The 15,378-nt window shown below is 45.4% G+C and overlaps 2 protein-coding genes across 2 annotated transcripts; one reads left to right on the top strand and one right to left on the bottom strand.

Moving 5' to 3' along the window:
- Positions 1-3,000: 3,000 nt before the first annotated feature.
- Positions 3,001-5,715, bottom strand: LOC136856005 (uncharacterized; the record flags this gene model as incomplete). The annotated part of the gene is made up of 1 exon (XM_067133556.1): positions 3,001-5,715. A coding segment is annotated over one exon (2,715 nt), but the record flags the coding sequence as incomplete, so codon positions are not given.
- A 1,135-nt stretch (positions 5,716-6,850) lies between these two features.
- Positions 6,851-14,752, top strand: LOC136856004 (PE-PGRS family protein PE_PGRS33-like; the record flags this gene model as incomplete). Its single annotated transcript, XM_067133555.1, has 4 exons — positions 6,851-8,048; positions 11,139-11,593; positions 12,263-12,371; positions 12,966-14,752. Coding segments are annotated over 4 exons (1,938 nt in total), but the record flags the coding sequence as incomplete, so codon positions are not given.
- Between the last annotated feature and the right edge of the window lie 626 nt (positions 14,753-15,378).

Genomic DNA, 15,378 nt, shown 5'->3' with positions numbered 1-15,378 from the left:
TCTCTCTCTCTCTCTCTCTCCAAAGAATCGCCCGTCTTTCTCGAGCGATTTTGGTCCTAAATCTTCTTCCCGATTATCAGTTTTTTGTTGTGGTTTTCTTATTGTTTTTGGGATTTTTCTTTTCTGGTATTTTGTGGTTAGGGTCTCTCTCTCTCTCTCTCTCTCTCTCTCTCTCTCTCTCTCTCTCTCTCTCTCTCTCTCTCTCTCTCTCTCTCTCCCTAATAAACAATTTGTTGTGGTTATACTTATTGGTTGTATCTTTTCTGTTATTGTACGATTAAGTTCTCTCTCTCTCTCTCTCTCTCTCTCTCTCTCTCTCTCTCTCTCTCTCTCTCTCTCTCTCTCTCTCTATTTATGTATATATATATATATATATATATATATATATATATATATATATATATATATATATATATATATATATATATATATATATTACAGAGAGAGAGAGAGAGAGAATTCACTAGTCTGTTCCTCATACAATTTCAGACACGCTGATCACCTTAACCTTAGATGATGATAATAATAATAATAATAATAATAATAATAATAATAATAATAATAATAATAATAATAATAATCCAAAATTATCACTGCATAACTGAATTTCAATCCTGAGGTGCTGAGCCCAGACCTGCCGATGATAATCAATCAAGCGAAGACAGATGATCCGAAACTTGTTCAGACAAAAAGGTAAAAATGGGAAAATGCCGTATGCCTTCACCGTTAGTCAAACTGACCTTTGACGGGTGCCTTCGATTGCAGGGTTGAAGCAGAATCGATGATTATGGAGGTATTGTTCGTGCATGCACGATTAGGTAGTTTCCGTGCACACACACACACACACATATATATATACTTTATATATAATGTCTGTGTGTATAATTGTGGTATTGTTTATGTTATTTACTTGTATTCATCTGTGCTTAATATTTTTATTTTAGTTTCCTTTTTTGCCACATAACGATTATTTTCAATAAACTGCTGTTTTGACTAACACTCTGGCTACTACTTAACAGCTTCTAGTAACGGCAATAACGACAGCAGTAATTATAAAAGCTGGTTTTATCGATGGCCATTTCCATAGAAAAGACTTAACCTCCGGGCGTTGGGTTTGTTTACATAATCATTGGGGCGTTGAATGTCCCGGGTCGGAGGCTGTTACGAACGGATCAGTCGTTTTGTTGTTGTTCCTTGCCTTTCTTTTCACTATTAATTATCTTCTGCTTTTCAATTTATGTTTATATAAGAGGAATATATTTTCTGATATTATTCAGTTGTTATGATCTTCATAAACTCCCTTTTTTTATTGTTGTTTGAAGGAACTTTCGTATCGGTACTTTGAGACCAGCAACTCGGGACCGTGTCCTAGTTCCCAGTAAGGCTATCTTATTACATCCCGCCATAGAACGGGTACGTCAGCATTGTTTGTTCTTCAGTCCTTGTTTTTATATTCTTTTTTTACGATTTGACTGACCGGTCTTGACTGTAAAGAATGGGGAGGGGAGATTTCCGTACTATTCTCTGCTGTCCGTTTGAAAGCTAAGTGATCCGGTAGGTCATTGACCTGTTGTTGGTTCGGTCCATGAAATATGCGCTCATTTGAATAATAATAATAATAATAATAATAATAATAATAATAATAATAATGATAATAATAATAATGATAATAATAATAATAATAATAATAATAATAATAATAATAATAATTTCTTTATTTCAAAAGGTTAGCCATACCTAACAGATTATTGATTTCCGATTGATAAATGCTTTTGTGAATGAATGTAAAGTAACATGAAATTGTAAGACAATATAACCATGGGTAATATTTATATGTATATGTGTGTGTGTCTGTTGTGCATATATGTGTACGTATGTTCTCTTCTTCCAGAGTACCAGGTACCCGAAAAGAGCTACCATGTGGCAGCTGAAAGCAGTGGTACTTGTGGTATTCTCCACAGCCGCGTTGGGTAAGTGACTGACCTCCCCAGTTTTTTATGACCCAGTGTAAAGTGTTTCATATTAATTTATTGTATTCATTTTTAGGCTTTTGTACAACTCAGCTTGTATTTTAATATTTTACTAACAGTTTTATTTATTTATTTATTAAGTTACTAATTTATCTGTTTTTCTAATAACTGATCTCTTTTTGCATTTCCCATTACCTTCTTAATGGCTCCAATGGCCGTCAGGCCTCGTTGTGACCAGTCATCTCTTACACATTTCCATCAAGGCTTTCAGTCAAAACCTAGCTCTTCCAGTCTACGTTCAGGCCGTCATTCATATCCCAGCTTTTCAGTAAACCCTTTTTCTCCATTTAACATATCTCCTTGTCCAGTCAACTTTCAGACTGCATTCAGCATTCAGCGTTATTTAGATACCTGATTTAGTGCCTAGGTTTCCCAGCTAAATTTTGAGGTATTGTCCTTGGATGCAGAATTTTGTTTTTTTGCAATTCCTCTGCCTTTTAGTCAGTGCTGATTCTGTTGCTCTTGTAACCTGATATTTACTTGAAGTGTACTTTATACCAAGTTCTTGCTGTCTCTTAGAATTTTCAGTCTCTTTCTAAAAATAATTAGACAAATATGTTGTTCTTTGTTTATTCAGGTAGCATGCAGATTTGTTATCTCTTATTTATCATCCTACTACGTAAAGTTCATAATTTATCTACACATATATCTTTATGCATTTAACACTGATAGCCTTTAAGTTTAACACAAAATCTTAAATAGAACAGCGTAAATTACTTGACTTACATTGAGCACGATGCGATTGCAAAATAACCTTATTATTGCCTCGATTTCTTCCAGCATCGTGGAATGTGGAGCGACCACACCTGCAACGACATGCTAAAATGACGAGAATGTGGCGCCAGGAGAATGGCCTGGGTTCCTTCAACGACGTCGGCACTGCGGGAGGCAGTACCTTGACCAAACCTCCTCAGCCCATCCAGTGTACTCAGGCAGGGTACTTCCCTCAGCCAGGTTCCTGCAACGCGTTCTACCGCTGCGTCGACTGGATGGGGACTGGGAGGTACTTCTCAGTGTTCCGGTTCAACTGTCCATTCGGAACTGTCTTCGATGACGACCTAGATGTATGCAACCACCCGGGAGCTGTCAGGAATCCACCTGAATGCGCAGGGGCAGTGGCCGAACTTCCGCCACCTGGGCAGCCTGGTGTGGGTACCCCAGGTTCTTCGTGGCCAGGATCATCGTCAACGCCTGGAGGTACTAGCACTGGGGCGGGAGGAACGACAGGCAGTCTGGGTGGTCCAGGGGGTGCAGGAGGGCAAGGAGGAGTTGGGGGTGTAGGTGGCCAAGGAGGAGTTGGAGGTGCAGGAGGGCAAGGAGGAGTTGGAGGTGTAGGTGGCCAAGGAGGATTTGGAGGTGTAGGTGGCCAAGGAGGAGTTGGGGGTGTAGGTGGCCAAGGTGGAGTAGGTGGTGCAGGCAGTCCAGGAGGAGCTGGTGGTGCAGGCAGTCCAGGAGGAGTAGGTGGTACAGGCAGTCCAGGAGGAGTTGGAGGTGTAGGTGGCCAAGGAGGAGTTGGAGGTGTAGGTGGCCAAGGAGGAGTTGGTGGTGCAGGTAGTCCAGGAGGAGTAGGTGGTGCAGGCAGTCCAGGAGGAGTAGGTGGTACAGGCAGTCCAGGAGGAGTTGGAGGTGTAGGTGGCCAAGGTGGAGTTGGAGGTGTAGGTGGCCAAGGTGGAGTAGGTGGTGCAGGCAGTCCAGGAGGAGTTGGTGGTGCAGGCAGTCCAGGAGGAGTAGGTGGTGCAGGCAGTCCAGGAGGAGTAGGTGGTATAGGCAGTCCAGGAGGAGTTGGAGGTGTAGGTGGCCAAGGAGGAGTTGGAGGTGTAGGTGGCCAAGGAGGAGTTGGAGGTGTAGGTGGCCAAGGAGGAGTTGGAGGTGTAGGTGGCCAAGGTGGAGTAGGTGGTGCAGGCAGTCCAGGAGGAGTAGGTGGTGCAGGCAGTCCAGGAGGAGTTGGTGGTGCAGGCAGTCCAGGAGGAGTAGGTGGTACAGGCAGTCCAGGAGGAGTTGGAGGTGTAGGTGGCCAAGGAGGAGTAGGTGGTGCAGGCAGTCCAGGAGAAGTTGGTGGTGCAGGCAGTCCAGGAGGAGTTGGAGGTGTAGGTGGCCAAGGAGGAGTTGGGGGTGTAGGTGGCCAAGGTGGAGTAGGTGGTGCAGGTAGTCCAGGAGGAGTTGGTGGTGCAGGCAGTCCAGGAGGAGTAGGTGGAACAGGCAGTCCAGGAGGAGTTGGAGGTGTAGGTGGCCAAGGAGGAGTAGGTGGTGCAGGCAGTCCAGGAGGAGTAGGAGGTACAGGCAGTCCAGGAGGAGTTGGAGGTGTAGGTGGCCAAGGAGGAGTTGGAGGTGTAGGTGGCCAAGGAGGAGTTGGGGGTGTAGGTGGCCAAGGTGGAGTAGGTGGTGCAGGCAGTCCAGGAGGAGTAGGTGGTACAGGCAGTCCAGGAGGAATTGGAGGTGTAGGTGGCCAAGGAGGAGTAGGTGGTGCAGGCAGTCCAGGAGGAGCTGGTGGTGCAGGCAGTCCAGGAGGAGTAGGTGGTACAGGCAGTCCAGGAGGAGTTGGAGGTGTAGGTGGCCAAGGAGGAGTAGGTGGTGCAAGCAGTCCAGGAGGAGTTGGAGGTGTAGGTGGCCAAGGAGGAGTTGGTGGTGCAGGCAGTCCAGGAGGAGTTGGTGGTGCAGGTAGTCCAGGAGGAGTAGGTGGTGCAGGCAGTCCAGGAGGAGTTGGTGGTGCAGGCAGTCCAGGAGGAGTTGGTGGTGCAGGTAGTCCAGGAGGAGTAGGTGGTGCAGGCAGTCCAGGAGGAGTAGGTGGTGCAGGCAGCCCAGGAGGAGTAGGTGGTGCAGGCAGTCCAGGAGGAGTTGGAGGTGTAGGTGGCCAAGGAGGAGTTGGTGGTGCAGGCAGTCCAGGAGGAGTAGGTGGTACAGGCAGTCCAGGAGGAGTAGGTGGTGCAGGCAGTCCAGGAGGAGTTGGAGGTGTAGGTGGCCAAGGAGGAGTTGGTGGTGCAGGTAGTCCAGGAGGAGTAGGTGGTGCAGGCAGTCCAGGAGGAGTAGGTGGTGCAGGCAGTCCAGGAGGAGTAGGTGGTACAGGCAGTCCAGGAGGAGTTGGAGGTGTAGGTGGCCAAGGAGGAGTAGGTGGTACAGGCAGTCCAGGAGGAGTTGGAGGTGTAGGTGGCCAAGGAGGAGTTGATGGTGCAGGTAGTCCAGGAGGAGTAGGTGGTGCAGGCAGTCCAGGAGGAGTAGGTGGTACAGGCAGTCCAGGAGGAGTAGGTGGTACAGGCAGTCCAGGAGGAGTAGGTGGTGCAGGCAGTCCAGGAGGAGTTGGAGGTGTAGGTGGCCAAGGAGGAGTTGGTGGTACAGGCAGTCCAGGAGGAATTGGAGGTGTAGGTGGCCAAGGAGGAGTTGGTGGTGCAGGTAGTCCAGGAGGAGTAGGTGGTGCAGGCAGTCCAGGAGGAGTAGGTGGTGCAGGCAGTCCAGGAGGAGTAGGTGGTACAGGCAGTCCAGGAGGAGTTGGAGGTGTAGGTGGCCAAGGAGGAGTAGGTGGTACAGGCAGTCCAGGAGGAGTTGGAGGTGTAGGTGGCCAAGGAGGAGTTGGTGGTGCAGGTAGTCCAGTTGGAGTAGGTGGTGCAGGCAGTCCAGGAGGAGTAGGTGGTACAGGCAGTCCAGGAGGAGTAGGTGGTGCAGGCAGTCCAGGCGGAGTAGGTGGTACAGGCAGTCCAGGAGGAGTTGGAGGTGTAGGTGGCCAAGGAGGAGTTGGTGGTGCAGGTACTCCAGGAGGAGTAGGTGGTGCAGGCAGTCCAGGAGGAGTAGGTGGTACAGGCAGTCCAGGAGGAGTAGGTGGTACAGGCAGTCCAGGAGGAGTAGGTGGTACAGGCAGTCCAGGAGGAGTTGGAGGTGTAGGTGGCCAAGGAGGAGTAGGTGGTGCAGGCAGTCCAGGAGGAGTAGGTGGTGCAGGCAGTCCAGGAGGAGTTGGAGGTGTAGGTGGCCAAGGAGGAGTAGGTGGTGCAGGCAGTCCAGGAGGAGTTGGAGGTGTAGGTGGCCAAGGAGGAGTAGGTGGTGCAGGCAGTCCAGGAGGAGTAGGTGGTACAGGCAGTCCAGGAGGAGCTGGAGGTGTAGGTGGCCAAGGAGGAGTAGGTGGTGCAGGCAGTCCAGGAGGAGTAGGTGGTGCAGGCAGTCCAGGAGGAGTTGGTGGTACAGGCAGTCCAGGAGGAGTTGGAGGTGTAGGTGGCCAAGGAGGAGTAGGTGGTGCAGGTAGTCCAGGAGGAGCAGGTGGTGCAGGCAGTCCAGGAGGAGTAGGTGGTACAGGCAGTCCAGGAGGAGTAGGTGGTACAGGCAGTCCAGGAGGAGTAGGTGGTACAGGCAGTCCAGGAGGAGTTGGAGGTGCAGGTGGCCAAGGAGGAGTTGGTGGTGCAGGTAGTCCAGGAGGAGTTGGTGGTGCAGGTAGTCCAGGAGGAGTAGGTGGAACAGGCAGTCCAGGAGGAGTAGGTGGTGCAGGCAGCCCAGGAGGAGTAGGTGGTGCAGGCAGTCCAGGAGGAGTTGGAGGTGTAGGTGGTCAAGGAGGAGTAGGTGGTGCAGGCAGTCCAGGAGGAGTAGGTGGTGCAGGCAGTCCAGGAGGAGTTGGAGGTGCAGGCAGTCCAGGAGGAGTAGGTGGTGCAGGCAGTCCAGGAGGAGTTGGAGGTGCAGGCAGTCCAGGAGGAGTAGGTGGTGCAGGCAGTCCAGGAGGAGTAGGTGGTGCAGGCAGTCCAGGAGGAGTTGGAGGTGTAGGTGGCCAAGGAGGAGTAGGTGGTGCAGGCAGTCCAGGAGGAGTAGGTGGTACAGGCAGTCCAGGAGGAGTTGGAGGTGTAGGTGGCCAAGGAGGAGTTGGTGGTGCAGGCGGTCCAGGAGGAGTTGGAGGTGTAGGTGGCCAAGGAGGAGTAGGTGGTGCAGGCAGTCCAGGAGGAGTAGGTGGTGCAGGCAGTCCAGGAGGAGTTGGAGGTGTAGGTGGCCAAGGAGGAGTAGGTGGTGCAGGCAGTCCAGGAGGAGTTGGAGGTGTAGGTGGCACAGGTATTCCAGGAGGTGTAGGTGGCCAAGGAGGAGTAGGTGGTGCAGGCAGCCCAGGAGGAGTAGGTGGTGCAGGCAGTCCAGGAGGAGTTGGAGGTGTAGGTGGTCAAGGAGGAGTAGGTGGTGCAGGCAGTCCAGGAGGAGTTGGAGGTGCAGGTGGCACAGGTATTCCAGGAGGTGCAGGTGGCCAAGGAGGAGTAGGTGGTGCAGGCAGTCCAGGAGGAGTAGGTGGTGTAGGTGGTACAGGCAGTCCAGGAGGAGCTGGAGGTGTAGTGAGTTCACCAGGAGTTGTAGGTGGTGGAGTTAGTATTCCAGGATCAGAGCCCACAATTGAAAATCTAGGTGGTACATCTGGTGCAGGTGTTGTACCAGGGGGAGCTGGTGCCCCTGGATCTGGTATTGGTGGAGGTGGTACATCAACTGGAGGCTCTGGTTCCACTGTCAGACCTGGTGATGCTGGGGTTGTAGAGGGAAAGCCTGGTGAACCTGGGGTTAGTGTTCCAGGTTCCGAACCAAGTTCCGTGATACCTAGTGGTATATCACCAACTATCATACCGATCGGAGCTGAAGGTACTGGCAGTCCAGGTGGTTCTGGAGCTGCAGGCGGTTCAGTGGGAGGCCCTGCAGGCACAGGGAGTCTTGGAGGAGCTAGTGGTTCTGTAAGTCCAGGGGGAACTGGAGGGCAGGGAAGTTCCAGTGGCACAGACAGCCTCGGAGGAACTGCAGGTTCTGGGGGTCTTGTAGGTGGCTCTGGAACAGCTGGTGGCTCTCCAGCAGGTGTTGGAGGTCAAGGTACCGTTGGTGGCACAGGAGGAACACAACCACAACCACAACCACAACCATTTACATTCACTTGTTTCCACGACAGTCGGTACCGCCGACACCCATTATACTGCAACCAATACTACTACTGCCTTTGGGATGGCAACAACTGGACGTTCCCCATCTTCACATGCCCGGCTGCACTTGTATTTGATGAAACGACTCAGCAGTGTTCTTATCCAGGTTGATAAAAATTAAAGATTTACGTTTTTGCTGTCAAAGGGGGAACTTTCGGTATCTTCACTTTCTCACAACGCTTAAAAAGTAAGGCTGCACTTATTTCATTTTGGAATGACATGGGGTCTTGACTTGCAACTTGAGAGTGAAATGTGTACTTTGTTCTTGCTTGCAAAGGGGGCTCTTTCCCTTCGAAGTAATCAGAATGACATGGGGTCTTGACTTGCAACTTGAGAGTGAAATGTGTACTTTGTTCCTGCTTGCAAAGGGGGCTCTTTCCCTTCGAAGTAATCAGATTGAAGAATCTTTTCTCATTAGGAGAAAAGGAATGTCATAGTATGATTTAGATTTAGAAGTATGTGTCTTGTCGATAGATTTGTAGCAAAGAAATTGGGCGCATTAGATAGTAGTGCATGAGTGACGTCTGTGAAGCAATTTTACCTCCTTGAGATGGCATCTCGCGTGATATCTTTGTGTGAATGTCTCAGAGCTGGAACATGCTTCGTAACTTGTAGTTACAGAATACAAGGATTCACTGAATGAAGTACTGTATGTCCCTTGGGTTTTGGAAAGCTTACACACTCGTAATGAAGATTCATTCCAGGTAGAGTAACGAAAAATGTTGAAATATCATGAAACAACAGCACTTTCAGTCCAGAAACTTACAAAATCATGTCATAAAACTAAAGAGAAAAAGTTAATCCTTACCACTTTATAAATTTCATGATAAAACACTAAGTTGTATATAACTAAACCATAAACAGTTTCATGTACTCATATCACAAGCTTCATTGAGTGTCTTTTTGCTAAGTGTTACCAATTGCTTCTCCACAGAGTAGTCATAGATGTGGTTGCATGTGTACATCGTATGTGAAAGGGTTTCTGTGTACAAAATCCCAACGCCCTCGGTCTCCAACTGCTTCTGAGTGATATAGAATTCATTAGTTCCAAAAAGTGTAAAATATACATGTGATTGTTGATGCATGTGTAGATTTGACAAGAAATTCATAGTGGGGGCTAAAGAACTGTTCTCATAGGAGTGGGCTTCTGAAATCCTAGTTTCTACTTCAGTTTTAGTGCCCCTTCACGCCCCAGGCAAGGCAAAGCAAGGACTCTGGAGGGAAACAATTAATTATGCATAAACACAGGGTAATAGGAATTTTAGAAATTCTACATAGGTGTACCCTTTAAAGCATTATTGCATTTTGTATAGCACACGCAGTGCCAACTTCATTCCCTCCAGACTTTTTCATTAGCTAGTTGTCCAACGCCTCTGACTATGTCTTCTTTCAGTCCCCCCCCAAACTCCAACTTACTTAGGAACAATACCTTTAGTCAACCCTCGTGAAAGTTAGCAAACGCGCCTCAGAACATTCATGATTGATAGGTTAGACCTCTGTGTTCAAGCCCAGAGGCTCATACTAAACTCCTTAAACCCTCTGAAATTTAGAAATAGATAGCATAAATCCACGTGTATGGAAGATTATAGATACTGGATAGAATGCTGCCCTAAAATGGAAAACTGCCATACCTGCAAAGTTTTCAAAACTGAGATATGCCACCTATTGGGCTCATGAAACACTAATACACAAGTTACTGCACTTCTAGAAAGATTCTTCAATGCTTTATTTAAGGGGGTCCCATTTGCAGCATCTGCAAAATCAGTAGTAAGGCAAGGGGAAAACTGCAGTATCTACCATTTCTCTCAGTTTTGTATGTTTGCAGACACTGCAGTCTTCCATTTTAGGGCAGAATGTGTCTCAGGTGGTTCAGGAGGCCTCAGAAAGGAAGCTGTTGACCCCCACAGTACAGAATGAAGATGTATAGAGCGCCATTGTCAGCGTCGCAAGGGAAATTAAACTTAGGGTTTTTCAGTGAAATGCTTTGGCAGCCTATACTTGAAGCTTCAGTTGGCGTTAATAAAGGGAAGAATGTTTGTGGACTATTAATGTTTTGAAAAGCCTTTAACCTGAAGCTATGGAGCTTTTAACCATGGCAGCAGTGAAAGGAATGTTTGACCTAAAGTTACTGATAATGAGAGGGATAATAAAAAAATTAATAACAGTAATAAAGATTTAACAACAACTACAGTAAAATTTTATTAATAATAATAACAATATTGAGAGTGATAAAACTCTTGATATCTATGATGTGTTAATTTCATGATCCGACGTTAATAACAATAATGAGTGTTATCAGTGCTAATTGTTGATAATACAATTAACTGTAACAGCCATAATTATATTTTCTTGATAACAGCAGATACTAATAAGAAATGCGTTAATGTCAGATAATGCTGTAATTATGCTTCTTTTTAGTTATTCCTTCAAAGTTACTTTCTTTCTGAATTACATTACTTTGTTGGGTGGGTGTTCGTCGGTGTACAGCCTAATATATATATATATATATATATATATATATATATATATATATATATATATATATATATATATATATATATATATATATATATATATACCTATATATATATATATATATATATATATATATATATATTTATATATTTAGTATTGTAATAGCCACAATGACCCCCTTAACTTCTCTCTGTTGTAATATTTTTTTATACGCTTTCCACTGAAAGCCTTGAATTCTGAGAGAGGAAATGAATGAAAAAATTCTCCCTGGGTGGGATTAAAACCCACGTTAGTTAGCAGATTGAAGTTAGTGGCTACTGCAATATATATACATGAAAACAGAAATAGTCTGCTACTGTAAATACCTTGTTTGAATCTAATTTCTGCAAGTTGCCATTTTTTTATTGTAACCGTTTTACTAAATACACCAATACTATAGTAATGATTTGAGCCTGAAGGATATCAGTTAAAATAAATTGTAATGTGAAAGCTAGTTACATGTGAGCCAAATTTTAATGAACAATCTAGTTTTATGGACCATTTTTTTTTTACAAAGAATTTAGTCCTTGATATCTAGTTAATATCTTTACCAAATGATTCTGGTTTACTTGACATTCCAATTCTTGACAAAGACAGAATTCCAGCTGTTTTGCAATTCTTTTTTTCGCCATTGGTCTCTGCCGTAATCTCTGGTAACAAAACTGGTAAATATTCCTTTCAGATGACACAGAGCCTTGCAATGGCACTTTAGCACCAGAGCCAAAGCCCCAAACGACCACTTCTGCCAGCGCAGTGCCGACAACTGGAGCAGTCACGACCTTCACATTAGGTACAAGCCCTGCGCCACAGGCCAGCACGGTGGTGCCAGGTTCTTTGGCGCCAGAGACTACTCTGGTGCCGGGCTCTATGGCACCAGAGACCACTCTGGGGACAGATCCTTTGACACCAGAGACCACTCTAGCTCCAGGTCCTGCAACAGAGGACACAACTCTTTTCCCAGGTTCGACAGATGAGAGTGTTTTTCCGATAGGTGGTCCCATGACAGACGGCACTACTTTGGTGCCAGGTCTACCGACTGACACCACTCTGGCACCACCGACTGGCCCCGGTGGCACTGGGGACTCGCTTTCGACTCCTGCTTCCGTCGACACCACGACTACTGGCATCGTGTGGGAGGTGGGTGAGGCAGGAAATATTTTTTGTTCGTGACAGAAGAAATGGGTGAAAACATTCAGAAATTGAAAATTTGCAATGCTCTGTTGTTTTATAGTTTTTATAGTAGTTTTCTTTTACAAACGAAGAGACAAGTTTGTTCTAACTTAAAAACAGATGATGCCCATTCATCATCATCCAGGTGCCATATCCCCAAGGACGTCGGCAATCATGGCTCGCCACTCCTCTCTATTTCCAGCTCTCTGCAGCAACTGAGCTGCAGACATTCTTCCTCCAGTCATTCTCACCAATCCATCCATATATTTTTGTCTAGGTCTTCCTCTCGGCCTCCTTCCATTGATTTTACCAGTGAGAGAGAGAGATGTTCTAGTTCTTGTCTTCTCACTATGTGACCCACAAACATAGACCTAACTCTCTCTCTCTCTCTCTCTCTCTCTCTCTCTCTCTCTCTCTCTCTCTCTCTCTCTCTCTCATACACCTTCTATAGCTGTTCATTCTTAGCAAGTCAAGAGGAAAGATGGTCATCACTAAGAAAGTTCACTCACAAACATATGCTCGTCACTTTCTCTTTGACAATTCAGTAAATGAGTCAATAAACAAATAAAAACAGTGTCCAAATGTTAATCTAAGAAGTACCAACAACGACTTGACTAACACGAATCTCTTCTCCAGGTGGATAAGACCAGCTTATACGCTTGTCCTGCCCCAGGCTACTATCCCTTCGAAGGGGACTGCGTCAGATTCTACAAGTGCGTCGAAACAGATGCTGGTTTGCTCAAGGGTGAGTAGGAAGATTATTTTTCCCATGCAAGGGCCAGTGGACCTTGAAACAGAATCCCGTATGCAGCCCAGGCTTGGATAAAAAAAAAAAGGATTTCACCCAGTAAATGGGGAAATTGCCCTGATAGGTGTTAAGGCCATTGAAGATACTCTAGAGGCAAAAGCTGTGTTCAGGTTCTGTGACCTGTGGTAGACCTCTTATTCAGTATCTCGTTCTTGTTTGATTCATTTATAAATTGTCCCAGTGACTGGTAATGACGAGAACAGGTTGAAATGAGTCCCCTGGAGCTACCAAAGGCGTCAATGCCTTCTCCTTCGGGCAGTCCTCAAGGGAGTGTGAAATATAATGAAATTTGCAACATTGTCAGTTAGTTTCTACCACTTCATTTAAGTACTGTCACCAACAGTGGCGTTGTTAGGTATCCTTTGCAAAGCTGTCAATCACCATTTATCAAAAGATGATGAACTGATAGTTTTACTGTTATTGAAGATTTTGCTGTTATTAAGTTAACTTCCTCAGGATAAAATCCTCACATATGTCATAGAAAGAAAAATACAAAGCTCAGACTGATAACCTCCATTTTCTGTCCACTAGGTCTTCTCTACAAGTGCCCAGAAGGCTTCGGGTACTCAGAGACGAAGAAGAGGTGCTCCAAACTGGAAGACCTACCACCCTGCCTGCGCCAGCCTCAGGAACCTCACCAGAGATTCGAAAACGCCACGCCCATCTACCCAGAGGATCTAGTATGGTTCTTCAACAACAAGAAGTAAAGGCGTGTGTCCCACGTCTCGTTGGAATCTTGGTTTGGGGATCTGGTGGGAAACTGTGGCCCTTCGAATTTGGCGCGAAACTAGGGATATTTGGCGGGAAAAGGGGGGGATATTTGAATTTGGCGGGAAATCAGGCGTAGTTTCTGGACTTGGAAAGGGTGGCTGACGAGAGTCCAAGAAGGATAAATTCATTTTCGGGTTACAAGGGACAGAGGTGCCTAAAGTAGAGGCAGGTTAGCTTTCTTGCTGTGTTTTTGCTTGTCACTTGCAACTGTCCAAGATGGATGGTAGTTTTGTTGGTTATATGCGACGGAAGGGCTTAAACTAAATGAAAGTGTGAAAAGATTGACGTTTTTGGTGAATGAATGAGTTGCTTCTTACATGTAGTATTTAAAAACAGCTTTGACCACTTCTGAAGCTATTCACTAAGAGCTTTAAATTGCGTCCCAACTAAACCTCCAGTGCTGATCTTAGAAAACTCCCGAGAGTTTTAGTACTCATGTCGTTAATTCATATGCCATCACCTCACGCTTCTAGCAAATGTTGTCACTTACCATTCATTCCGTTTCTTAGCACTTTTGTCAGTACTAATTCATCTTTTATTGACAATTATACTCACAATTAGTTCTCATCCGTTTGTTTGTTAATTGTAACTGTTAGTTCACTCACTATCTCGAAACTTTCCAGACTCAAGTTTTCCGGCAACTTCTGCCATATCTCTGCCGTACTTTGTCACCGGTACCTAATGTGGACGGCAGAATTGAGGTCTTAGTGACATCACGCGATGACAACCTCTTTCAGCTTCAATTTCTCTATTGTTGAACGAGTCCTTCCGGTGAGCCCTTGACCCAAGCTGACCTCTGGGAAACACTTAACGAATTTATTGTATTGTTATTGTATATATCAACAATCCGCACAACGTGAGTAGCTGCTCGTAGTGGGTGACAATTCCCAGGGCATTGAAAATGAGCTTTGGTTTATAAAGCTCTTTATGTTATGGTCAAAGAACCACTGTTAAAATGGATAGGTTGCTAATTCATTCCACAGTCCTACACTTTTCTGACATTCTTAATACGTGCTGAAGCGTGTGGACTCTTGGACTGAAAAATACTTCTGTTTTGCAATTAATCTGTCGTGTGATGTTGGAAACAAAGTCTAAATGAACCTCGAGCCAATCTGTAGTGAAAAAAAAAACTTTGTGATATTTTAGCATCGAAGGTATTACTATGTACAAGTAATGTATATTATAATGTTGTGATTTTTCTCACTGTAACAGCTCATACAATGAAGGCATTACAGTCCCAGGGCCTTAGAAACAGTGTGCCAAGTGGCGACGCATATTTAGGGAAACGAAAATGCCAAGTATGTTCATCCTGTCAAGAAAATTATTCATTCTGAAGTTTCTGAATTCTGAATCTCTGACATGACTGTCGCCACTTGGATTGCTTTTCTGGCTCCCTGGGAGGTTAAAGAAACGTGTGCCAAAAAATTTATCTTTATTATTTGTCTTTATTTATTGCGTCCCCTTTTTATTTATTTGTCTGTGTTTGTGTGATGTCGACGGTTTAATGCCGTCTTATTATGGGTGTAGAATAGAGTTGTACCTTTTCATTCGTTTTTTTTTTTTTAATATACCTCTTTTCATTTATCCAACTCCGGTCTTTTTGGTAATATGTAATATTGCATTTTGATGTAGTTCCTGTCTTTATTTATTTCTAATTACATCCAGAAAGAAGAGATATAACCTTTAATAAGAATACGATGGCTGATTAAATCGGCAGGTGATTCCCCTTTGAAAAAGCATGAGCCAGCATTTGCTGAAGATGAATATTCCTTCTCAATGCCCTCTTCCGGAAATTCTGCCCAATTTCCCCCAATTTTTCGGTTCAGGAGGTACAGATAACCCCCAAACTTAGGTAATGTCGCGCTGCATTTCAATCTATCCAATTTCCTGCTACATCCTTGAAAGAAGAAGAAGGGGGAAGGCACTATCATGACGTAAGCAGACTGGAAGGACCTGATTCAGGATTCAAATCCGTCTCACGAACTGAGTGGAGCTTCCGTTCTTCGTGGCCCACGTCATCACAGAGTACCATTGAAAAGGATCAAGAATCTTTTGAGATATGATTTGGACAAACACAGACATACGAACAGTCAAGATCCTGTCATCTGAGAATCTGATCAATTCTTCCTTGGCGCGTAGCCTACCCCTCCACAAAATTTTATCGAAGTACATC

Source organism: Macrobrachium rosenbergii, chromosome 34 (assembly GCF_040412425.1).
Source record: "Macrobrachium rosenbergii isolate ZJJX-2024 chromosome 34, ASM4041242v1, whole genome shotgun sequence".
In the NCBI taxonomy this organism is placed as follows: domain Eukaryota; kingdom Metazoa; phylum Arthropoda; class Malacostraca; order Decapoda; family Palaemonidae; genus Macrobrachium; species Macrobrachium rosenbergii.
Note: the sequence above shows the minus strand (reverse complement) of the source record. Positions and strands in the feature narration are given on the sequence as shown.